This window comes from Salmo salar, chromosome ssa10, assembly GCF_905237065.1.
Source record: "Salmo salar chromosome ssa10, Ssal_v3.1, whole genome shotgun sequence".
NCBI lineage: Eukaryota > Metazoa > Chordata > Actinopteri > Salmoniformes > Salmonidae > Salmo > Salmo salar.
The window spans coordinates 16,535,814-16,562,825 of NC_059451.1; the positions used below are offsets into that span (position 1 = coordinate 16,535,814).

Consider the following 27,012-nt stretch of genomic DNA (forward strand, 5'->3'; position numbering starts at 1 on the left):
TGGAAGCCAGTTTGCTTGACCCTACAGATATTTATGATGTGAATTTGCTTAATTGGATGTCATTGTTTTTATTCTATGTATGGTGGGCCAATGTGAACATGCAGCAATTGAGAACAAATGTCAAAGGATGTATTCAAAGCCGCAGGGCTACTTTTGAATTGCCTGTAATCTCATTATTATTCCCTTCACTTACATTTCAATGACATAACATTTCAGCATATGTTATGGTACAGTACACAATAGGATAAGAATCACGAGTATGTGTTGACATTGTGGACTGGGTTTCATCTGGCTTGTTTTCATGGAACATGGTGTTCCTTTTCCCTGGAAGCATGTCTATTGAGCAATACATTTAAGTCAAAACTAACTTGTCTCATCAGCTTACCCGCCATTGTTTTCATTTTCCAGCGTGAGAAAACTATGTGCTAATCTTACTTTCATCCGAAGAAAATACATTCCTGTCTGCACTCCTTTCATGTGTTCGTCACATTATGTATTGAGCTTTGCAGTTCCCCTCTAGACCTGGCGTGCGGCGGAAAATCAACTTGGAGGAAAATAAACTTGAATATGCCTTTGAAATACAGTATATGGTTAAAATACATTGAAATATTGACACATTGACATTGACTGATATATTTAATTATTGAAAGAAGCATTGCAAAATTATCTTACAATAGCTGATACATTATGTAGTATGTAATATTATATAGTAGGCTAAAATGGTGCATTTTGGTGCAGCTGACCTGCACCTATATTCTTCAGCTGCTGTTAGAAATTAGAATTCATCATCTGACATCATCATTCTGTTTGGAGGCTGTTTGTGGACCTTTCAGTGTCATGTAGAGCTGTGAACAAAGAGAACTGTAGTCACAGAAAACAATGGAAGACAGCAAGGGCAATAAACAACAAGCCTAATATGAGCCAACGCGCTGACATCTGTTGGGGGAGAGATGACCCCCATCAAAATACGCCAAGGGAAGAGAGCAAATATTGGCATAAACAAGGGTCCTGAAGGTGGTCCTGAATGTTGTTTTGCTGTACCCCCAGATAATATTCTAGGGGACAGTTCAAAGAGTTGTGCACAGAACACCACAGCACTGCAGCTATAATGAACTGCTTTGGACTCGCCCTCCTCTGAAGTTACATTGATATCCATGAAGCCCTTTTGGGGCACCCGGCGGAGTCAACAAAACACACACACTCCACTCCCCTCGTCCCTGGACATCACGCCACCTTTGCTGAATAAAACCCGAGTGGCACCGGGGTGTCATACGGTGTGCTATCAGGGAGCTGCTTAAAACGTGTCTCTGGCAGGGTTGGGCACAATTCAGAATTTTGGAATTGACTCCTATTCCACTCAGTCATAGAACATGAGAGTTTAATTGAATCTGATACCAGATACCAAAGAATGTATCACATTTCTCTAGAAACAATGTTCATATACGTTTTTAACCTTAGTGCTTAGAATAGCCAATTATATTTCCACCAATCATTTCATTTGTTTGGCTTCTTTTTGAAGGCCTCAACTTTAGGCTTAAACTAATGCATTCTGGGAAATGTAGCATTTCCGCCATATTGAACAAAGGTTAAGTGATTAATAACTTTGAATATTTGCATACAGGATTTGTTTTCCTTGATCATTCATTTTAAGAGTTTGTCCTGAAAAACTATTGTTTCAACAATATTTTATATGCATCTTTATAACAACATGTTCAATGATTTATGTTTATATTTGTATAGACTACACCTAATATAGAATAGAAGTATCACGGCTAAGGCTAAAACCCAGAGGCAGACACAGGAGGCGTATAGTACGAGTCTCAGAGTTTATTATAATACAAGGGGCAGGCAAAAGGTAAGTCAAAGCAGGCAAAAAGTCGTAATCCAAATCAGTCAGGAAACAGGAGACAAAGGGCTGTGAAACAGGGGTTTAATTCTAGATACATGGAAAGTGGGATGTATGCAGAGGGTGCGCGGCAACAGAAGGCGGACAGCAGAGGGGCTAAGGACCTTAGAGATGGGGAATGGGGCCGAGAAAACGGGGGGGGGGGGGGGGAGTTTGCGGGGCTCCACCCGTAGGGCCAGATCCCGAGTGGAATGCCATACCCTCTGCCCAAGACAGTAGAGGGGAGCAGGGGTCCGGTGGTGGTCCGCCTGTCGTCTATACCTGGAAGTGATCTTGAGAAGAGCGACCCGAGCTCTCTTCCAGGTATGGTGGCAGCGACAGACAAACATATGGGCAGAAGGAATGCTGACCTCTTCCTCTTGATCCGAGAAGAGCGGGGGCTGATATCACAGGAAACACTAAAAAGGCGAGAGACTCATAGCAGAACAGGGAAAGGTGTTGAGGGCATATTCCACCCACACGAGTTGCTGGCTCCAGGTGGTGGGATTTGTGGAGATGAGGCAACGAAGAGTCATCTCCAGGTCCTGATTGGCTCGCTCCGACTGGACCCGTTAGACTAGGGATGAAAACCAGAGGACAGGCTGGCCGACGATTCAATGAAGGTGCAGAACGCCTTCCAGATCCGGGATGAGAACTGAGGACCGCATTCGGAAGTCCATGGATCCGGAAGATGTGCTGCACCATGAGCTGGGCCGTCTCCTTAGCTGAGGGCAACTTAGGAAGGGGGATAAAATGGGCAGGGCGGTGGTGTGGATACCCGTGACGAAGTCCAAGGATATATGGGACCAGGGGCGATGAGAAACAGGGAGTGGTTGAAGGAGGCCAGCCGGAGCTTACCGTGGAGGGAAGGGACGGATGGATTAAGATGGGAATGTAGTGATTTGCTGCTTGAGGTCTGAGAATGCCCAGTCAGCTGCTGGAGACCATATGAATGGAACCTTGGGAGAGTTGAGTGCAGAGAGTGGGGAAGCAAGGTTCCTGTAGTCGAAACAATGGTAGAAATGAGCAAACCCCAGGATGCGTTGCAGCTGCAGTCTGGATGTGGGTTGAGGCCAATCCACCACCGCTCTCACCTTGTCAGGGTCCGTCTGAAGATCCCTTCAGCGATGACGTATCCTAGGAAGTAGATGGTGGAGCAATGGAACTCACATTTCTCCGCCTTCACGAAAAGCTGGTTCTCCAGGAGACACTGGAGGACCTGTCGGACATGGAGGATGTGCTCTGAGCTGACCGGGAATAAATGAGGATGATGTCGAGGTAGACAAACACAAATCAGTTCAATATGTCATGTAGCACATCATTGTCCAGGGCCTGGAACACTGTGGGAGCGTTGGTCAGTCCGAAAGGCATCACCAGGTACTCGTTGCGCCCGCTAGCCGTGTTAAAGGCTGTCTTCCACTCGTCACCTTCCCATATCCGAACCAGATGGTAAGCGTTCCGAAGGTCCAACTTGGAGAAGATGACCGCCCCCTGGAGAGGCTCAAAAGCTGAGGAGATGAGTGGTAGCGGGTAACAGTTTTTAAACATAATGTCATTAAGACCCCGGTAGTCGATACACGGACGCAGGGTCTTGTCCTTCTTCTCCACAAAGAAGAACCCTGCGCCGGCGGGGGAGGAAGATGGACGCATAATCCCTGCAGCGTGAAAGTCCTCAAAATACCCTTCCATCGCTTTGGTCTCCGGACCCGACAGGGAATAAAGTTGCCCCCGAGGTGGTGCAGTACCCGGGAGAAGGTCGATAGCACAGTCGTAGGGCTGATGCGGAGGAAGAGATGTGGCGTAGGCAGATTTGAAAACCTCCCGTAAGTCCTGGTACTCTGCGGAAATTGCGAAGAGATCCGAGGCTTTACCCAAGCCAGCAGACTTCACGGGGCAGGCTGTACCTGCTTCAGAGAATGTGCATGGCAAAACTGACTCCAACCAAGGATGGAACCCGTAGCCAAGTCGGTTAGGGGATTGTGCCTCTGGAGCCATGAAAACCCCAAAACCATGGGTACATAAGGAGACTCCAGGAGCAGAAACTCCATAGACTGATGCCTCACACTCACAGCTGTATAGGAACCGTATTGTGGGTGACTCTGCCAAAAGAGCGCCCATCCAGCGCTCTGACGTCCATCGGGATGAAAAGGGGTTGAGTGAAGATACCCAGCTCCAACACCAGGGTACTGTCCATAAAGCTCTCGTCGGCCCCAGAGTCAATGATGGATTTGGACTCCCCACAACAGGGTAGCATAGAGGGGGTTACGATTGAAAACGGTCCTTGCGGCTCACCAGTGTACTCATACTTACTGATGAGCCTGGTTTTTTAATTTGCAGGTAGATAAGAAATGTCCCATAGCTCCACAATACAGACAGCTCTTGGTGTTTAGTCTGTGTAACCACTCAGCAGGAGACAATCTATCCCTACCCAGTTGCATGGGCTCTGGAGGAGACGAGTCGACAGCCCTCTGTGATTTCCAAGAGAACCTGGGTGACATCGGATTCACTCAGAAATGTAGACTTCTGGGGTTTCCGGGATTCCTCGGAGGTGAGATGGAAATCGAGGACAAGCAAGGGCAATAGAGAACAGACTCCCTGTCCCTCTACATTCCCATATGGTCGGATGGTCAAGGCTGTGAGGGAGTTGAGGTCCATGGGCAACTCCCGGGCTGCGAGCTCGCCTTTAATCACCTCCAATAATCCGTGAAGGAACGCATCAAACAGGGCTGCCGGGTTCCAGGCACTCTCAGAAGGCGAGGTCAGTACAGGTGCATCAAAGCTGGGACAGAGAAACCGAAAACAGCTTTTATCTGAAGGCCATCAGATTGTTAAATAGCCATCACTAGAACATTAGAGGCTGCTGCCCTATATACTTGAAATCATTGGCCACTTTATTAATGGAAAACTAATCACTTTAATAATATTTAAATATTTTGCATTCCTCATCTCATATGTATATACTGTATTCTATTCTATTCTACTGTATCTTAGTGTATGCTTTTCTGACATTGCTCATCCAAATATTGATATATTCTTAATACCATTCCTTTACTTAGATTTGTGTGTATTGTTGTGAAATTGTTAGATATTTCTTGTAAGCTATTACTGCACTGTTGGAGCTAGAAACGCAAGCATGTCACTCCACCCACAATAGCATCTGCTGAACATGTGTATGTGACCAATAAAATGTGATTACATTTGATTTGTGTGCCTTTCCAAATCTTGTCCAATCAGTTGAATTTACCACAGGTGGACTCCAATCAAGTTGTAGAAACATCTCAAGGAGGATCAATGGAAACAGGATGTACCTGAGCTCAATTTCGTGTCTCATAGTAAAGGGTCTGAATACTAATGTAAATAAGGTATTTAGGTTGTTTATTAATAATAAATGTACAAAAACAATTGAAAACCTGTTGCCACTTTGGCATTATGTGGTATTGTGTGCAGATTGATGAGGGGGGAAAATGATTTAATCCATTTTAGAATATGGCTGTAACATAACAAAATGTGGAAAATGTCAAGGGGTCTGAATACTTTCTGAATGCACTGTATATTAAGTACATTGAGAAAATGAAAAGCTTGATATTTTGATATTGTCAGTTCCCTATTTGGAGTCTATAGTCCAATTGAAAGTCCTTCAACAGTCTTTTCTCTTTGTTACAATACTGAATAAGTCTCCATTACTGCCTTATGTAAGTCTAATGAAGACAGCTAGTCTGCTATGTACAGTACATTCGGAAAGTATTCAGACCCCTTGACTTTTTCCACATTTTGTTACGTTACAGCCTTATTCTAAAATGTATTACATTATTCGTTTTTTAGCAAATTTATAAAACAATTCAGACCCTTTACTCAGTACTTTGTTGAAGCACATTTGGCAGCCTTGAGGCTTCTTGGGTATGACCCTTCTGTCTCTGAGCTCTATGTACAATTCCTTCAACTTCATGGCTTGGTTTTTGCTCTGACATGCACTGTCAACTGTGGGACCTTATATAGACAGGTGTGTGCCTTTCCAAATCATGTCCAATCAATTGAATTTACCACAGGTGTACTCCAATCAAGTTGTAGAAACATCTCAAAGATGATCAATGGAAACAGGATGCACCTCAGCTCAATTTCGAGTCTCATATCAAAGGGTCTGAATACTTATGTAAATAAGATATTTCTATTTTTAGTACATTTGAAAAATGTCTCAAATGAAATATTGAATCCATTTTAGAATAAGGCTGTAACATGACAAAATGTGGAAAAAGTCAAGGGGTCTGACTACTTTCTGAATGCACTGTATGTCATCCTGTGTGTGGTTACAATTGAGAACATAATTTGCTACAAAATACAGGCTTTGCATGTCTGCTGAACTGCCCCAGTGCCCTTTAAATATAAAAGTCATTCATTCATATTTCTTTCTATCCAGTAGGCTACATATTGCTCTCTTGCACACAACGCAAATGTTGAGATGCACACAAACACACAGACACACAAAGCAGATACAGATACTCCGTATTGGAAAGGAATGTCAAGCTCTCTTGCTCGAGACAAAACATTTTGCGACCGTGGACGTTTCTATCTGCACACAAATTGCCTGACATTCCCAATGAGGTACAACGACAACAACAATGGCGATGCTATGTCTTCCAATGCCACTGTCGAGCTTCCAGAGACAAATGTTTTGCAACCTGGCAGTCTACAATTCTGAGATGTTGTTGTGATCGCCTGGATGCCAGCCAATGTGGAATATGATAGGTTAAATATATAAAACAGGGAAAGCAACTTCCTCCTGGCAACCTTGACAACCTGGCCTGGCGACATCTCCTCTCATGTGTACGTGCCACTCTGCTACGTTTCCTGATTGGCCCTGTTGGCTTCCTGTCTCTCGTGTAGAGCAGATAAAGACAGAGGGCAGGGAAAGTAATAACACTTTGTAGCTTCGTTGTGACGCTACAGTGTACCAACACAGTGCTACATTGGATGCCTGAAAGGTGTTTATTTGGACCAAAACCTTGACCATGAGGTTGAGTTTGTTTGTCTTTCCGTGTCTGCCGTGCATAATCAGCCAAGATTTTGGGCTTGTTGGCTGGTTGTTTACAATATCTCTGGCAGTTAATACGTGAAATTCACATGATAATTAAAGCAATACACACACACTCACACAGAATGCTGTCAGGCTGCCACTACACTATGACTAACCAATATAACAATTGAGAAAACACACTCGGACAGACACAACAGAAAACCCCAGGACAGTGACGAGAAGAAAAGTCAGTCTTTACAGTAAGCCCCAACATATTCCTTTAATGGGAAATGAGAGACTCCTGCTGTACATTCCCCTCTTCCTCTTCGTTCTGCTAAACACTCAGTGCAGATCCCATTATGTGAGGACGAGCTGACATGAAGACACACAAGGCAGTCCAGTGTGCTGCCGACGTCCCGAATCTCAAGCTCTATTCCTAATTGCTCCATGAGGAATTTGCCTAACAGCAGACCACAGCATCATTCCAATGGGAGAATCCCCCTTCTCTTCTCTTGACACACTGGGCAGACAGACACCAAGTAAGAGGAGTCAATCCCCTGTTTGTTGATGATACAGTTGAAGTCGGAAGTTTATGTACACCTTAGCCAAATACATTTCAACTCAGTTCTTCACAATTCTTGACATTTAATCCTCGTAAAAATTCCCTGTCTTAGGTCAGTTAGGATCACCACTTCAGTTTAAGAATGTGAAATGTCAGAATAATAGTAGAGAGAATGATTTATTTCAGCTTTTATTTCTTTAATCACATTCCCAGTGGGTCAGAAGTTCGCATACACTCAATTAGTATTTGGTAGCATTGCATTTAAAGTGTTTAACTTGGGTCAAAAGTTTCGGGTAGCCTTCCACAAGCTTCCCACAATAAGTTGGGTGAATTTTGGTCCATTCCTACTGACAGAGCTGGTGTAACTGAGTCAGGTTTCTAGGCCTCCTTGCTCACACACGCTTTTTCAGCTCTGCCACAAATTCTCTATAGGATTGAGGTCAGGGCTTTGTGATGACTTTGTTGTCCTTAAGCCATTTTGCCACAACTTTGGAAGTATGCTTGGGGTCATTGCCCATTTGGAAGACCCATTTGCGACCAAGCTTTAACTTCCTGACTGATGTCTTGAGATGTTGCTTCAATAAATCCACATCATTTTCCTCCTCATGATTCCATCTATTGTGTGAAGTGCACCAGTTCCTCCTGAGGCAAAGCACCCCCACAACATGATGCTGCCACCCCGTGCTTCACGGTTGGGATGGTGTTCTTCAGCTTGCAAGCCTCCCCCTTTTTCCTCCAAACATAACGATGGTCATTATGGCCAAACAGGTCTATTTTTATTTCATCAGACCAGAGGACATTTCTCCAAAAGGTACGATCTTTGTCCCCATGTCCAGTTGCAAACCGTAGTCTGGCTTTTTTATGGTGGTTTTGAAGCAGTGGCTTCTTCCTTGCGGAGAGGCCTTTCAGGTTATGTCGATATATGACTCGTTTCACTGTGGATATAGATACTTTTGTACCCGTTTCCTCCAGCATCTTCACAAGGTCCTTTGCTGTCGTTCTGGGATTGATTTGCACTTTTCACACCAAAGTATGTTCATCTCTAGGAGACAGAACGCGTCTCCTTCCTGAGCGGTATGACGGCTGCGTGGTCCCATGGTGTTTATACTTGCGTACTATTGTTTGAACAGATGAACTTGGTACCTTCAGGCGTTTGGAAATTGCTCCCAAGGATGAACCAGACTTGTAGAAGTCTTTTTATCTGAGGTCTTGGCTGATTTCTTTTGATTTTCCCATGATGTCAAGCAAAGAGGCACTGAGTTTGAAGGCATTTCTTGAAATACATCCACAGGTACACCTCCAATTGACTCAAATTATGGAAATTAGTCTATCAGAAGCTTCTAAAGCCATAACATCGTTTTATGGAATTTTCCAAGTTTTTTAAAGGCACAGTCAACTTAGTGTATGTAAACTTCTGACCCACTGGAATTGTGATACAGTGAATTATAAGTGAAATAATCTGTCTGTAAACAATTGTTGGAAAAATGACTTGTGTCATGCACAAGGTAATGTCCTAATCGACTTGGCAAAACTATAGTTTGTTAACAAGAAATGGTTTAAAAACAAGTTTTAATGACTCCAACCTAAGTGTATGTAAACTTCTGACTTCAACTGTGTGCCATAACCGCTTATTGCAATTTGTCAAGACAACATATATCAAATGTTTTGCCTTGCGTGTCAAGCCACCAACTCACCACCGGCACCAGCCAGGGCCTGTCCCAATAGGTTTGGTGAGAGATGGAAACGTCTATTTCGGTCAGGTTTTGAAACTGGCTGTTTTTATGAATTTGTTATCCTTGATGGCCTGTCTAATTAATAACACCATCTTGGTATTCTGTTTCCTCTTTCACTGCAGATTGTAGGCCTACTAGGTCACATATGCTGTTTCCTGTGAAGGAGTTTATAATGCATCTACCTCACACAAGATATTGAAGGTTTTGTTTCGTAAACCAGTCACAGATGGAGTTTTGATAAGACCAAGAAATCAAGTCAGAAACTCTGTAGCAGGCCACTGCTATCCTTCCATCCTGTTCTTGTATGTATTAAACAATTGTAAGACCCCAACATCTGCCAAAGGCTGCAGGAATAGCCAGAAAAGCTAAATTGTAACTGTACAATGTAAAAATATACACCCACTACCACTTAACAATTATTGTTTTCATGGCCTGATGCCTGAGTAAGAGAAGTGTTCTTCAGATGAACCATGCCCGCAGTGCTGCCTGGGCACACAAAACTACTGTACATGATGTTCCAAAAAAAGACAGTAGAATGTAGCAGAACAAAAAGAAAATTCATGAGGTTTCAGGTTACCTGGACCTTTAAGTTTGGTCAAAGATATTCAATTCCCATTATGGTTCAAATGTGTGGATGTTGAAAAAGTTAAACGTGACCGAATTTCTTTTCACCAGAATTCCCCTGCCCAGTCATGTTTCTTAAGCACGTCAACGAGTAGCTGTTGAAAAGGAAGCTTTAATATCCTCTTCTTGAGATGGCACTCAATCATCTATTCAAATAGAATGAGGTAAATTAAGAAATGAGTTGACAGAAAACACAAAAATCTGTGTCAGTGTTTTTATTAGAAACAAGAATTACAAAAACTTTGGCAAGTTCTGTGAATCAACAATGGCATTTGTATAAAATACATTCCATTTAAGGTGTGTGCTGCACTGAGCATGACACCAAAGCTGCGTTGCTGACCTGAAGCCACCATTCTCTCCACTATTTGGAAATGAGGTCAAAGTCCTCAGTAATTTCTTGGAATGTTCTTTTGTACACTTCAAAGTGACATCAACGTAAGGCTTAATGTAACGCTGAACAAATGTTCTGCAGACATTTATAAACATCAAGGCACAGGCATCTGGGTTGAGACAAACGCACAAACCACATGGCTCAGCCATTTCCTCTTTAGCTGCTTCTAAAACAAATCATTTGAGCCTGAAGCAGCTTCAAAACAGACTCACACGTTTCTTCCTCTTATCATTGTTGTGAACGGTCATAAATCAGTACTAGTCTCTACTTGAGAAGACACTATGCATAGGTTTGTGCTAAAGAACTAGCTTTTACGCAACCCCAATTCCTCTTGAATTCATCCACATACAAAGAAATTCACTTAGTTTCTTCATCCAGTACTGTTATAGTAACATTCAGAATACGTTGAACAGCTCCATACAGAGGATAGCTGCTGCATCAGTCGCTCACGCAATCATTTCAGTTCATTTGCAGATACGGCAGGCTTTCCCTTTTGCATAGTATTACCTGTGCACATCGGCTTAATATCTAAACCTGCTGACTCAACTCCTCTTCACCAAACCATGACTTCTCGGAAAAAGTGCTTACTTGAAACTCATTTACTTGACTATCAGTAGAAGTAGTCATGGGAACATCATGATTGAGTCATCATACATAACGCAGGTTGACATCTAGGCTATATGTTACAAGGCAAAGGGGAGTTAGGTATTACAGATGCCTCAACATCAAGCCAGCTGATTACTTCTTCATATCACATAGCATTCTTTAAGGTTTTAGGTATCATCTCCAACTCTCCCCCTTACAAAAATCAAGTGATTCTCCCCCAATATTTCCTCAAATTCCATAAAAAACACAAAACATTTATTGTGTGGGAATCATTGATTGGCAGGAGGGGCTCCGTTTCCTCATCCAGAGCCAAAATCACTTTGGAGGACAGGAGCCATGGGACAAGTTATTTCCTTTTGTTGCTCAACATAACATGTCCATCTTTCTTTTTTAAAAAAGGGCTTCCTCCACAACCAGGTCCTGTCGTCTCCATCTCCTCTTCCACCTTCTCAGCGGTACTCTTAGTCCCTACTAACAACAGAGGTCACATCTTGGGACTGGGTAGCCAGTTTCGGATAGTAATCCAGGAGAAGACAAATCACTTCGCGCAATTAAGTCGGGTCATCGCGTGACGCTCAAGTGGTTGGTTCAACACGTCATGCAGCGACGTCTCATGTTGAGGGGCTGAGGGTTTGGGTCGACCTGCAGGCGCAAAACAAAGGTATACGTTTCAATAAGGCACATTGGGTCATGAAGTGTAGAGTTCAGTTAAATCACAGAGTATTCTAAGTGGTGCTAGCTCACCTCGCAGTACACCGGAGGGGGTCGGAAGCGGAACTCCTGGACAAAGGCCCTAAGTGGGTGCTCCATGATCCCACTGAGGTCCTCCTCAGGACGGTGGGCCATAGTGTTCTGCTCAGCCTCCTCATCAGTCACCACAGAGCTGTAGTCAGGAGGAGCTGTATGGGGGAGGGAAAGAGGGGACAGATGAGTCAACTATTTTCCCTAAGGTTGGAGATTTCCAGGGGGTTTGGCATTTAGCTTTGGGGAACATGTTAAGTCTTGTTTACAATGAGACAGACACTTACGCTCAGGCTGCTCAGGGATGGCCATGCGGAGCCATTCCAGGTTGACACTGTACTGGCTGCTGACGCTAGAGGTGCGGCTGCCGAAGGGATGCAGGGGGATGGTGCCCATCACCAGCGGCAGCTCCAGGCACAACTTAGAGGTCCCAGGAACATCCACACATACCTAAGTGGTGGAGTGGGGAGAAAGCTTTTAGAACTACAGTAACATGGACTCTTCAGTAGGGGTAAAACCACTAACGACTGAACTCTAATTAGCTTTTCATTATCAATAAGACATACACTCAACAAGGAAAACCTAATAAACGTGAATTAAGTGCTTTCCATTCTCTGTCTAGGGAGTGAACTCACCCTGAGCATGTATTCCACTTTGATGACGCGGCACTGCAGGATGGAGGGCCCAACGGGTGGGATCTTGATGGCGCGGCCATGCCAGGTCTCCCTACGCTGGGCTCCCACCACGTCGCCACTAAGCGTGGCCACCACCGCCCGCTTCTGCTTCATGGTGCCCCGGGCGAGGAACGTCTGCGTCTGTGTGATGTAGGCCTTGGGCACCACAGAGCGTGAGGTGGCATTGTCAAACTCAGCAAAGACAGGAATCACCTCACCTGGAAGATGGAGAATAGAGGCTGCGTCATTACATTTGGTTCAGTTAAAAACAGTTATAAGTATTTGCTTAGTTCAGGCCACTAGGGTTAAAGGATATGGTTGGTTCTTACCTGGTGTGTAACCTTTACGATCGATCTTGGCAGTTATTGACACCTGTCCAAAGTTGTGGTACCAAACCCGTGCCATCTTGTCTTTACTGCCAGCTTGGGGGGCCAATAATGCTGGTGTGTTGATGTCAATGGGCTCAATGACTGTGAACTCCTTCTTGATCTTCCTCACTGTAGCCCAGGGCCTGTGCAGCTTCACCTTCACCCAGTAGCGGACGCTGCCATGCTTGCCTTCGAAAGATGTTACCAGTGTCCTGTTAAAGTAAAACATCAATTGATTAGACCTTAGTTGTTCTTTAGTAAGATGTGATGATATCATAGGCCCAAATCAAATGCAATCAACATTTGCAATCAACACAGTGCATTACTGTATGCTAATACTGAACCGAAACCATTCATTCCAGAAGGGGATACTTACTCGTCAGGCAACTGGAAACTAAATGGAAATTCATGTCTTCCAGCAGGGAGGAGGATGAGCTCGCCATTATCTGAAAATAAATTAATAAAACAAGCATTAAATGTTTTGTAACAACTTCTGATACATTCATTGATTACTGAAAGAGGGCCTTTTGCTTTCCAATGCTATGTACTACCTAAAATAAATATTGGATAAGTCACTGAGCTCAATTTTTCATTACAGTGAACTGCAACTGAAGTTACTCTTTTCTCCTCAAACAAGAGCACCATATTTATCCAATATTAAAACGTTAAGAGTGATTAAGTACCACCTTTCTCTATACTACTTGCAGGGGAGGTTCCTTTTCACTGTCCAGAGAACAGATTTTTGTCAACCCTGGAGCTCTTAAATGGGTATTTGCAGGCCCTTGATTTGTGGGTTAATTTGTTCAATGTTATATTATTTATGGCAGCACTGAGACAGAATCCCCTTTTAGAGTGAATCTAACTTGCATTGACAACACTTGGACCTTTAAAAAAAAAAAAATAATAATTCAAAGCTAATAAATTATAACAAAATACAACCTCATGAGAGAAACCCCCCACAAAACGCACTTGTGTACAATAAAATACTTTTCTCTTGAGTGAAATTTGCTCGAGGTGGTTTGTCCGGAGAGTAACATAGCATGGAACACTACTGCTTACATTCAGAGAAAGAGTGAATGACTAACCTGCTTGCAAAAGCACTTCTCTTCGGTTGAGATATTCCACTTCGTCGCTGTAGTTTTGAGTATAAGCAGTACTAGACCCAGCCGAACGAGACTCGGTCCAATACACTTTAGCGAAACCTTCGGCGTGCAACTTCAACGACTCCACTTTACATTCCCCTGCGAGGTCCAAAACAACTTTTCCAGACACCACGTCCCCACTGCTGAAGACCGGAGGAGAGTCGATTTCTGGAGAGTCAAAGACGATGTCAAACTTTTTCAATTTGCCGAAAATCATCTTGAGGCGTGTTAATTCCAAATGGAATACTTTCGCTAAAATGCTCTTGTTCAAGTTGTCAAAAAAAAAACGTTGAATGTTTCAGTCGTCTCTTCACTGCCTTCTGGCTTGTCGCTACACAAAACTGTTGCAGTGGAGTCGGCCACAGCTCCTTTTTGCATGAAGTGAAAGGAGGCGGGATCTCCGAATTTATTACGTAAGGTGCCATGCATAGATTGTAGCAGGCTGACAAACATATTCCCTGGGCGTGGAGTGCTCCGAGCGAGCGGAGAAAACAGTGGTGATTGATGGTTACAGGTTCTTAGACAAAAACAGACTTAACTGAGCATGCCTGAAGACTGCAAAGATCCTCCCATTTGACAAAATAGTTTCACATTGTACTATCGTGCAAAGGTATTTATTTTCGCTTTAGCTCATGTCCATTTTTAACATTCTGTACATGCGGTCTATACGTTATTTCCAAGAAACAGAACATGCACAGCTTGCAAAATTGATTTTCTTAGACATGATGATGATTAGAAAAGTCTCTAACGCCCAGTATGAACGATCATGAAACATTTTTTTTACTATTTCATATAGCCTACCACTTCAAGTAAAAGCAATAATGAAAAAGTGAATGCGCATAAACATGAAAAGTACATTTAAGTACATCTGCTTGCAATACAAATACATCGATCATATCTTACAGAACATTTAGTTCCAGGCCCTCTAGATTGCAAAATCAGGGGTGAAATGATGTCCCAAAAAACAAAGTTGTTTACTTATTTGTTTCCTGAAAGTATGTGAGGGTTATATACTGCCTCCTGTGGTGTGAACGACACATGCAACAGCTGGGCTTTGTCATGGAATACAGACTAGTACCAGTACTGTGCAACTTTATGATATCAACCGCCTCCTGGTGGCTATATGAGAACTTAAAAAGTGTGTAATCAACTTCAGTGAGCTCTGACTCTAGACTTCCTGTAATTGCTGGGCCGATGAGATAAAAACCATGTATGCCTGCATGTCTGCACAAAGTATGATTTTGGACTTCTACACCCACGTTGTATCAAATAATGAATGGTCTGCAGCCTCATCACACTAACAAAGTTAACACCGTGTATATATGTGTTCAGAACAGACCTATCTTGGTAGAGTGCCAAGTTATGTATAGAAGGCTATAGCTATGTTTTTCGGGGGTCTGGCTTAAGGCACACAAACAGCAGGACTTAAGCCAGAGTGTATTCACACAAAGAATACATGAAAGACACAGTCTAGTTTATTGCAATGAACATGGACGGCATCTTTACACATTTATCAGACGACCAAAGACAGCTGCAGTATCAGTCTCAACATGAAATGTCTCAAAACCAAATCAACCAAACTAATGTCATGAAGGGAGTAAAACTATTCTGCAATTCTATCTGACCATGGGGAAAAAGCTACGTTTATATGACCTATGAAATGAGATAAGATGTCCACAGAATATGTTTACTCACATTGCTTTTATAATGAAATAGGACTGCACTTCACAAGCTATTTCCCAACTGACTTCCCATGATTAAAGATTCATTTGACAAATGCCTGCACCCTGAAGTCCCAGCCATTTAGGAATTATTAGTCAGACTCGAGGCAAATAGCAAAGGACTGTTGGGGTGTATTTCAACAACTTCCTGTAGAGGTTGTTAATCTAGCTGCTCCCACATGTTTTTGCCTTGTTACCTGAGAGACAGAGGCAGCATTCATTTTAAACCCCCACACCTTTTCAGGCTAGCAGCCGTCTTCGGTCTTTGCCTCTTCTTGGGTTTCTCCACTCACTTTTTCTTTCACTTTAGTTTATACATTCCAAAACCACTATTTACAGTCTAACAGTCATAATGAAAGAGAAAGTGTCAAAAACCCAAGAGCGAGACTCAGAAAGTAAATGGTCATGCTCCTTTTCTGATTAAACCTACAATAATCAAAACAAGTCCACAATCAAACCAAAATGTAGACATTTACTTTGGCTCTGTGAAGGAAAATATGAAGTTCTGTGAGATACCTGACTTGGTTAAATCAAAATACGTCAAGGTTTATCAGTATGATCAGCGCTTGACTTGGGCAGGAGTTCATCGGCGTTCAATACCCGGCACCTCAAATTTTCACTGCTTGAGTTCCTGCACCTCTTATAGATTATTATCTCAAAAGTATTGTGGAGTTCCTGCACCTAAATATAAACAGTACCGGCACACAAAATGAGTGCTGGCACCTATTTTATTCCAAGTCAAGCACTGAGTATGACATGTAAATTATGTTTTGAACACCATCCAATAAATAACTTCCTGTTATTCTCTGGGAAATGTATCATAATTAGCCTATCCACATATAAAAACTGGCCAACACTTATATTAAGCTGCCCCTCTGCTATACTAACTTTATGTAACCATGCAATTACTCAGCTGTACATGGTAGTTAGTGTAGTTACATGTTATAACATTAGCTAAATCCACTTTAATTTAACCTTGAGGTTAGAGAAGGCGGCCTGTCAAGAGGTCAGCAGCATGTACAGTACCAGTCAAAAGAATGGACACACCTACTCATTGCAGGGTTTTTCTTTAATTTGAATATTTTCTACATTGCAGAATAATAGTGAAGACATCAAACCTATGAAATAACACATATGATTTCATGTAGTAACCAAATAGATAAGTAGCCACCCTTTGCCTTGATGACAGCTTTGCACACTCTTGGCATTCTCTTAACCAGGACTTGAATGAGTAGGTGTCCAAACTTTTGACTGGTACTGTACATACAATGCAAATACAAACGCTCACACAGGACAAACAAGTGCAATGATGCAAATATCTCCAAGGTATCAGTACAATGTAAAGAGTGACCCAAAATACTTATATTTCAAACCAGGCTGTACGTTTTGTTGATACAATGACCCTATTGGTTGGCCTATTCGCCTCATTTATCTGGCAATTGTCCTAAAATATGCATCTGGTTTGGATTGGACACCGGCTCCGACACTTGTCGGATGTGGCAGGGCTTGCAAACTATTATAGACTACAAAGGGAAGCACAGCCGCGAGCTGCACAGTGACACGAGCCTACCAGACGAGCTAAATTACTTCTATGCTCGCTTTGAGGAAAGCAACACTGAAGCATGCATGAGAGCATCAGCTTTTTCCGGATGACTGTGTGATCACGCTCTCCGTAGCCGATGTGGGCAAGACCTTTGAACAGGTAAACGTTCACAAGGTCGCAGGGCCAGACGGATTACCAGGGCGTGTACGCCGAGCATGCGCTGACCAACTGGCAAGTGTCTTCACTGACATTATCAACCTGTCCCAGACTGAGTCTGTAATACCAACATGTTTCAAGCAGACCACAATAGTGCCTGTGCCCAAGAACACTAAGGTAACCGGCCGAAATTACTACTGACCCGTAGCACTCACGTCTGTAGCCATGAAGTGCTTTGAAAGGCTGGTCATGGCTCAAATCAACAACCATTATCCCAGAAACCCTAGACCCACTCCAATTTGCATACCGCCCCAACAGATCCATAGATGATGCAATCTCTATTGCACTCCACACTGCCCTTTCCCACTTGGACAAAAGGAACACCTATGTGAGAATGCTATTCTTTGACTACAGCTCAGCGTTCAACACCATAGCGCCTTCAAAGCTCATCACTAAGCTAAGGACCCTGGGACTAAACACCTCCCTCTGCAACTGGATCCTGGACTTCCTGACGGGCTGCCCCCAGGTTGCAAGGGTAGGTAACAACACATCTGCCACACTGATCCTCAACACGGGGGCCCCTCAGAGTTGTGTGCTCAGTCCCCTCCTGTACTCCCTGTTCACCCACGACTCCAACACCATCATTAAGTTTGCCGACGAGACAACAGTGGTAGGCCTGATCACCAACAATGATGAGACACCCTATAGGGAGGAGGTCAGAGACCTGGCCGTGTGGTGCCAGGATACCAACCTCTCCCTCAGCGTGATCAAGACAAAGGAGATGATTATGGACTACAGGAAAAGGAGGACCGAGCACGCTCCCATTTTCATCGACGGGGCTGTAGTGGAGCAGGTTGAGAGCTTCAAGTTAAGGTGTCCACATCACTAACAAACTATCATGGTCCATATACACCAAGACAGTCGTGAACAGGGCACGACAAAGCCTATTCCCCCTCAGGAGACTGAAAAGATTTGGCATGGGTCCTCAGATCCTCAAAAAGTTCTACAGCTGCACCATTGAGAGCATCCTGACTGGTTGCATCACTGCTCGGCCTCCGACCACAAGACACTACAGAGGGTAGTGCATACGACACAGTACATCACTGGGGCCAAGCTTCCTGCTTTCCAGGACCTCTATACCAGGCGGTGTCAGAGGAAGGCCCTAAAAATTGTCAAAGACTCCCTCAACCCTAGTCATAGACTGTTCTCTCTGCTACCACATGCAAGCTGTACCGGAGTGCCAAGTCTAGGTCCAAAAGGCTTCTTAATAGCTTCTACCCCCAAGCCATAAGACTCCTGAACAGCTACTCAAATGGCTACCCTGACTATTTGCATTGCCCCCCTCCCCCAACCCCTCTTTTACGCTGCTGTTTATCATCTATGCATAGTCACTTTAACTCTACCTACATGTACATATTACCTCAAGTAACTCGACTAACCTGTGACCCCACACATTGACTCTGTACCGGTACCCCCTGTATATAGCCTCGCTGCTGTTATCTTACTGCTGCTCTTCAATTATTTGTTATTTTTCTTTGTTGTTTTATTTTTTACTTATCTATTTTTATTTAACACTTATTTTTCTTAAAACAGCATTGTTGGTTAAGGCCTTGTAAGTAAGCATTTCACTGTAAGGTCTACACCTGTTGTATTCGGCGCATGTGATTTGATTGTCAAGGCAAGCCATGCATGCCAGCTGACTTTCTAGTGAAACATTAACTCCACCAGTCCTGCATTTATTTACCTGCCAGTCTGATGGCCTAGATCCAATCCCTAGAAGTACGTTGCTGCTACAAGTGAGCTTCATTCACACACAACAGAATTGTACATATTAAGTTCATGCTGTCAACTATTTTCCAGTCTGGTGTTATTCTACGGTGCCTCTAAGGAAGTCATTTTCTAATAGATTTGTGTTTTATGTTTTATAACCCAAAGTAGGGCCTGCGTCTTTAGTGTTTCCATATTTCCTGTGTCCTACAGTAAGCTTGGTCAAATCCAAGGTGCCCTACTTTTAGAGATGCATGCTTTTTACCATGCAATTAATTAGTTCCATTCATGGGCTCGAAATTAGAATTTTAATTTGGATAATTGCATGAATAGGAAATCAATAGATACTAATCCTTTTGAACATTTTAACATGGTTGAGATATAACAAAAATCCGTTGACAAATAACCAGTGTGATTTTTCCAGAAATGCAGAAGAATTACCTCGGATGAGATGTTGTCTCTTCCTAAAGTAGGTGATCTTGGAGGTGTAGTCGTTGTAAACTGCATTCATGCCCACACTGTGATCCTCAAGCCAGTGGGCAGTGGCAACCCCTCTTCCAATGACCTTCATGGAGTACACTTTCGTCTCCCTGTTGAGCTCTAAAACGACCTGTCCTGACACTATCTCGCCGCTGGCATACACAGCATCGTCCGGCTCGTCCAACTCCAGTTTAAAACGTTTAATTGTCTTGAAAGTCATTCTTTGGAGGGAAAATGTATGAATTATTACCACAAGAAAATGTAGCCCGTGACACAAATACCTGATGGAGCCGTGTTGTTTGTGAAAAGAAAACATGAATTGTGCATAATCACACGGACCTGCCTATACTAAATGTTACCGTTTTTGAATGAAATAATTCACACCAGCAGACCAAAGTTCTGTCAAAGAACACAAACCAAACCTACCTTCAAAACATGGGATGGTGGATTTGAGTTCTTCACTGTAATATTTATATTGTTACAATGTTTCTACCACATAATTTCTATGCTCAAGTACGAATGGGTTTTTCTTTAACATACACAAACAAGAAAAAAGCACATGCGAGTCACGCCGTCCACTAGTGTTTACGAGTGTGGCCAGAAAGCGACCACTGTTTTCAGTGCCTGGAAATTCATTGGTTTACGAGATGATTCGCTACAGAGATTACTGTCCCCTCCCTCCGGGCTACATGAGTGCACTAACTTCCGTGTCTAATGTTTTCATGATTTCTCAGCCTTTTGGGTATACATCGATAAGATATAATGCATTGGATGCGTAAGATATCAATGCATGGAATAAATCAAATACAATATATTTAATAGTTGCAGGTATATATATATTGATGAAAATATAGTGTGAACATGGAATATTTTCCCATATTCTATCGGATAGTAATTGTGCATTCACTAAAATTGTTGAATAATCAGGGCTACCGGATTCACATGCACAAAACACAGGATCATATAGCTTACTTTACACACACATAAACACCTAATGTCAATATTAGAGGTCAATTATGGGTAACCACATGGATGCAAAGTGTTGTTAAACAAAGATTGAAATGAAATTGATGCTGAAATACTGATAGTCATAGACTTGAAGTTGGATACAAGGCCAGCTCCAGGCATACTCAGCGTCCGCTTCACGTCATACATTACAACACACAAAGCCATGCTCCTCGTTCAGGGGACACGTTCCGGTTCGTCCCATAGACAGTCATTCAAAGTTGGCTTCTTTCAGCGGTACTTTTGAAGCTTTCTGTCAAATAACGAGAACATGCCCAAAAGTTGTTGTGTAATGGGGTGTACCTCTAATAAAAACCCGAGGTCTGGGGTGTTCCTCTTATTAGAGCTACACCCCAGACCCCGGGTTTCTAACTCTACTAAATCCTAAAACAGAGCCTCACAGAAGAGTGCTGTGCTCTAGTCCAGGGTTTCCCAAACTCGGTCGTGGGAAACTCTGTAGTCCACCTCTAGGTAGCCTGTGGCACCCGTCTTCGTCACACACACTACGTGTGTAGTAAACACTTCATTACAGGTAAGAAAATGCATTGTTGTTTACATTAGACAGGGTGTGTAGTTGTGTCTTCCGCGGTTGATTGGTATGTTTGTGTATAACAAAGAGCGCTATCCAGTTTTTCCCCGTATGCTTTCAGTCAACTCTAGTTAGAAGTAACGTTAGACTGCGGCCCGGAGCGAAGAGAGTAGCTTGCAGCTAACGTTAGCTATCTCAAGTCCGACCAATGGTGTATAGGTAAATCATTGAGTCTAACATTGTAATCGGTTATAAACGAAAAGGGTGGAGTGAAAGCCATCCTGAAAGTACATTTGTTAACCTGTCTAAGAGATAGTGAAATGTGTTGTGTTGGCCTGTTGAGTACACGGGGTAAAGAGCAGAAATTGGGTCGGAGCTCCCCACCTTGGCTTGGGTCTAAATTAGTGAGAGCCTGAGGTGTAGCTATTAGACCTACTGGTCATAAGCCGAGCACAATGTAAAAATAAAATAAAATGCCATTTCATTTCGTCGTATGATGAAGGAGACCAAGGCACAGTGTGTGTATCGTTCCACATTTTATTATAACTGTGAAACTATGCAAGACATACAAATAAACTACAAAACAAAATAACAAACCGTGACGAAGAGGTGAAACATACACTACCTCAAAATAATCTCCCACAAAACCTAGTGGGAAAAAACAACAACTTAAATATGATCCCCAATTAAAGCCAACGATGACTAGCTGCCTCTAATTGGAGATCATCCCCCAAAAAACATACACTGCTCAAAAAAATAAAGGGAACACTAAAATAACACATCCTAGATCTGAATGAATGAAATAATCTTATTAAATACTTTTTTCTTTACATAGTTGAATGTGCTGACAACAAAATCACACAAAAATAATCAATGGAAATCCAATTTATCAACCCATGGAGGTCTGGATTTGGAGTCACACTCAAAATTAAAGTGGAAAACCACACTGCAGGCTGATCCAACTTTGATGTAATGTCCTTAAAACAAGTCAAAATGAGGCTCAGTAGTGTGTGTGGCCTCCACGTGCCTGTATGACCTCCCTACAACGCCTGGGCATGCTCCTGATGAGGTGGCGGATGGTCTCCTGAGGGATCTCCTCCCAGACCTGGACTAAAGCATCCGCCAACTCCTGGACAGTCTGTGGTGCAACGTGGCGTTGGTGGATGGAGCGAGACATGATGTCCCAGATGTGCTCTATTGGATTCAGGTCTGGGGAACGGGCGGGCCAGTCCATAGCATCAATGCCTTCCTCTTGCAGGAACTGCTGACACACTCCAGCCACATGAGGTCTAGCATTGTCTTGCATTAGGAGGAACCCAGGGCCAACCGCACCAGCATATGGTCTCACAAGGGGTCTGAGGATCTCATCTCGGTACCTAATGGCAGTCAGGCTACCTCTGGCGAGCACATGGAGGGCTGTGCGGCCCCCCAAAGAAATGCCACCCCACACCATGACTGACCCACCGCCAAACCGGTCATGCTGGAGGATGTTGCAGGCAGCAGAACGTTCTCCACGGGCGTCTCCAGACTCTGTCACGTCTGTCACATGTGCTCAGTGTGAACCTGCTTTCATCTGTGAAGAGCACAGGGCGCCAGTGGCGAATTTGCCAATCTTGGTGTTCTCTGGCAAATGCCAAATGTCCTGCACGGTGTTGGGCTGTAAGCACAACCCCCACCTGTGGACGTCGGGCCCTCATACCACCCTCATGGAGTCTGTTTCTGACCGTTTGAGCAGACACATGCACATTTGTGGCCTGCTGGAGGTAATTTTGCAGGGCTCTGGCAGTGCTCCTCCTGCTCCTCCTTGCACAAAGGCGGAAGTAGCGGGCCTGCTGCTGGGTTGTTGCCCTCCTACGGCCTCCCCCACGTCTCCTGATGTACTGGCCTGTCTCCTGGTAGCGCCTACTACGCTGACAGACACAGTAAACCTTCTTGCCACAGCTCGCATTGATGTGCTATCCTGGATGAGCTGCTGCACTACCTGAGCCACTTGTGTGGGTTGTAGACTCCGTCTCATGCTACCACTAGAGTGAAAGCACCGCCAGCATTCAAAAGTGACCAAAACCTCAGCCAGGAAGCATAGGAACTGAGAATTGGTCTGTGGTCACCACCTGCAGAACCACTCCTTTATTTTTGGTGTCTTGCTAATTGCCTATAATTTCCACCTGTTGTCTATTCCATTTGCACAACAGCATGTGAAATTTGTCAATCAGTGTTGCTTCCTAAGTGGACAGTTTGATTTCACAGAAGTGTGATTGACTTAGAGTTACATTGTGTTGCTTAAGTGTTCCCTTTATTTTTTTGAGCAGTGTATAAATACAGAAACTAGAACCACACAACATATAAAATTTAAACTAGACAAAACCCCCTGTCACACCCTGACCTACTCTACCATAGAAAATAAAAGCTTTCTATGGTCAGGACGTGAAAATTCAGACAAACACGTTTTCTTTCAATGGTCTTTCGTCTAATGAGAGTTATTAGGTAGAAACAGTAACACTGTGTGATGTGACGATTGCATTAGCTCTATCTCTGCACATGTGCCTGCTGTTCAAGGGTCTACTATCATTAATCCCACTTCTAATATTGCCTATGATTATTTATTTTACAGGGCACAACTGTACTCAAACTACAATAAATGGACAACTGTGAAGCATTTCATAGCTTGTAGTCCTGCTGGCAGTATCACATACTGTACCTGTCGAAAGGCTGCGGTGGTCGTGCTTCAGATGTGAAGATTTTCAGAGTCTGACTTTATCTCGCCACAATATCATCATCCTGGCGATCAGGTATGTATTATGTAGGCTATGCCTGGGTGCCTGGACTCTAAGCTGTTCTGACAACTATTGTTTCTTTGACGAGAGGAGTTTGCAAAACAGCTCAAAGAGATCTGGCACCCAGACTGTATATAATCCTGGTAATATTTTGATTTATTTCTGATCGTGGCTGTTTGTTTTTTGTTGTGATTTCAGATCTTGGCTGTCTTAAAGAGGTGGATTCATATTGGTATGTGTTGACTCCAGTGCTTTCCACAGTTGTGACAAGTTGGCTAAGATGCCCTTTGGGTGGTGGACCATTCTTGATACACACAGGAAACTGCTGAGGGTGCACTTGGCACGTACTACCATACCCCCTTCAAAGGTGCTTAACCTGTCTCCTCCTCTTCATCTACACTGATTTAATAGGATTTAACAAGTGACATTAATAAGATGGCATAGCTTTCACCTGCATTCACCTGGTCAGTGTATGTCATGGCAGGTTTTCTTAATGATTTGTACAGTCAGTGTATATCTCTGACAACTCATCAACTGCATTAGCTATTTGCACCCACACACTTTACATTGTATACATTTTTACTTAAATTACTTACTATTGTGTATTATGTGTATGTACTACAATTAGACTATGGGTAAGTTCTGTCCATATTCTGTCTATTGTATACACTGTAGCACCATTTCACCAGGTCAAATGTATGTACATGGCGATTAGAGGTGATTCTTATTCTATAGAGAGGGTGAAACGGTGTCCTGAAGGGAATATTCCATATCCTCCATGGGGAACATCCACTGTGCTTCTTGAAGAACCCTTAGGGATGAAGTTGACAAGCGAGAAGAGACGATGGTTGACAACATACTACACGTATGTGCTGCAATGGTGAACATGTCTGATAGTGTTGTTTACAAGAATACAAATGAATGTGACAGCCAAAGGGATGCCTAAAAAGGGTCCTGAAATGCCAATCTTTTTTTTTTTCTTCACCAGACCGATTACATGATTCAGGGTTGAGTCCTTCGACTGAACTACTCTATTCCTAACTTTTCTTCATGTACCAGCTTCCCATTCTTCCTCTCTGCACTGTATTCCACCCTGGACTGTCTGTAGACTGGAGTCTGTCTCCTAAGAAGGAAACGCATCACCGTCAATTGTTTTTGGTTGTTGATGTTTTTTTACAGCCAGCGTGGAACCAGATATAAGGCTGTATTCAATCCGTATCGCGGAAGATCCGTATTAAAATGCAAAGGTAATTTCCGATTGAGCCGACATATGCAGCGTTTAACGCGAATGCAGTCTCCGCGAACACGGGAACATGGCCTTTACATTTCAGACGAGCTAATAAAAGGTGGATCTTCCTCGATACGGATTGAATTCAGCCCATAGTCTTGGTTTTCTTAACTTATTCCCAATCTCTTATTCTATCAGTTACAGTATATGAAATAAATATACAGTAGACCTATATCACAACCTAGAGTTTGTACCTTGTAAATGGGCTGTGCCAACCATCTTGTTGTAGATATACTTGGCCCAGAATCGGTTTATTGTGTCCAGAGCCTTGGTGAGGAAGTCATCATCTCACGGGACACGGACAATTACACATTGTTTGGGGGTCCACGTGATGAAATCAGTTCTTGTTTCACAAACATCTGCAGCTGCGCCTGTGTTGAACAAAACATAGTGAAAACTGACTCACCGCGTAGCAGTCTATGCTCCTATGAACTTTTTGATGTCAGACAACATTTAGGTCAACTATGAACTGTGTTGATATGCATTTTGCCTTATAACTGTGTCACGTTTGTCGTATGATGAAGGAGACCAAGGCGCAGCATGTGTATCGTTCCACATTTTATTATAACTGTGAAACTATGCAAGACATACAAATAAACTACTAAACAAAATAACAAACCGTGACGAAGAGGTGAAACATACACTACCTCAAAATAATCTCCCACAAAACCTAGTGGGAAAAAACAACAATTTAAATATGATCCCCAATTAGAGACAACGATGACCAGCTGCCTCTAATTGGAGATCATCCCCCCCCCCCAAAAAAACATAGAAAAACAGAAACTAGAACCACACAACATAGAACATTTTAACTAGACAAGACCCCCTGTCACGCCCTGACCTACTCTACCATAGAAAATAAAAGCTTTCTATGGTTAGGACGTGACAAACTGCTATATAATTCAGTGTAAATGTTTACCAACCTGAGTGTTGGATAAGTGGTTCTTCCTCAAAGAAGTTGCACTTGCCAGATGCCCTCTCTTGTTCTGTAGCCAGTCGTCTAGAGTGCTGTTGTCTTGTGCCCAGTTGAAAGGACACTTGACCTCCAGGACTCTGTGTACAGCCACCCATGTCTGACCGCCCTGACCTTAGAGAGCTGTGTTATGTCTCTATTTGGTTAGGTCAGGGTGTGGGGTGGGCATTCTATGTCATGTATTTCTTTGTTTTGGCCGTATGGTTTCCAATCAGAGGCAGCTGTCTATCGTTGTCTCTGATTGGGAATCATACTTAGGCAGCCTTTTTCCCACCTGTGTTTGTGGGTAGTTGTTTTCTGTTTTGTGTAGTGTACCTGACGGAACTGTTGGCTTTTCATTTTGTTATTTTTGTGTGTGTTTTTGATAATAAAAATCATGAACACGTACCACGCTGTGCTTTGGTCCACTCCTTCCGACGAATGCCATTACACAATGGTTTGACTTGAGCCTTCATGATGGTGCGGTCGGACGCCCCAGGTTTGTGATGATAAATCACTTGTACCCATCCACTTTCAAATAAGTTATTGGGCTTCCAAGGAATGGTAATTGTTCATATTACGTGCAGTGTAGATACCTTGTAAGATAAAGGGCAAAATACATAAGAAAAATGTACTGAATGCACAACTCATGGAAACATCAGATTATGTTTTTTTAGGGGAAGAGGTAGGCACTGGGCAGGAAGGTGCTGCCAGTAAGCCTAATGTTATCACCCCTCTATCCTAATGCTAGGACTGGAAATGTAGTCCTTTTTATATAGTACATTGCTATAATACTTTTTACTATTGTTTTTGACACAAAGTAGGACTGACAGGTGTCTAATAAGCTAAAGTTTTGAACTGAAATGTAATGTCGGTTAAAAAATGGAGAGAAGGCTATTACAGCCTCAGATCTTGGAATATGGGTCATGCAGCCTAATGGTCAGCCAGCTCATTAGTCATTTCTAAGGGATATTATTAAGAATAAATAGCTAACTTGAAATGATGGAACTCAGTCGCGAAGTGGTAGGCCACACAAGCTCACAGAATGTGATCACCAAGT

General features: G+C 43.1%; 2 protein-coding genes and 1 long non-coding RNA gene across 3 annotated transcripts; 1 reads left to right on the forward strand and 2 right to left on the reverse strand.

The window, feature by feature from the left end:
• Positions 1–625: 625 nt before the first annotated feature.
• On the reverse strand, positions 626–20,029 carry arrd3 (Arrestin domain-containing protein 3). The gene is given in 3 exon segments (NM_001141136.1): positions 626–845; positions 19,366–19,625; positions 19,831–20,029. Coding segments are annotated over 2 exon segments (306 nt in total). The 5' UTR covers position 19,625; positions 19,831–20,029; the 3' UTR covers positions 626–798.
• On the reverse strand, positions 10,016–14,419 carry LOC106613622 (arrestin domain-containing protein 2). The gene is made up of 7 exons (XM_014216073.2): positions 13,681–14,419; positions 12,972–13,041; positions 12,557–12,807; positions 12,189–12,445; positions 11,841–12,003; positions 11,557–11,711; positions 10,016–11,454 (listed from the first exon to the last, which is right to left on the reverse strand). Exons 1-7 carry the CDS (start codon positions 13,952–13,954, stop codon positions 11,401–11,403), a joined length of 1,224 nt encoding a protein of 407 aa, XP_014071548.2. The 5' UTR covers positions 13,955–14,419; the 3' UTR covers positions 10,016–11,400.
• A 733-nt stretch (positions 20,030–20,762) lies between the features above and the next one.
• LOC106613624 (uncharacterized) lies at positions 20,763–26,226 on the forward strand. The gene is made up of 3 exons (XR_001330529.2): positions 20,763–20,941; positions 23,550–23,727; positions 23,911–26,226. It is a non-coding gene; the product is annotated as an uncharacterized lncRNA (long non-coding RNA).
• Positions 26,227–27,012: the final 786 nt, after the last annotated feature.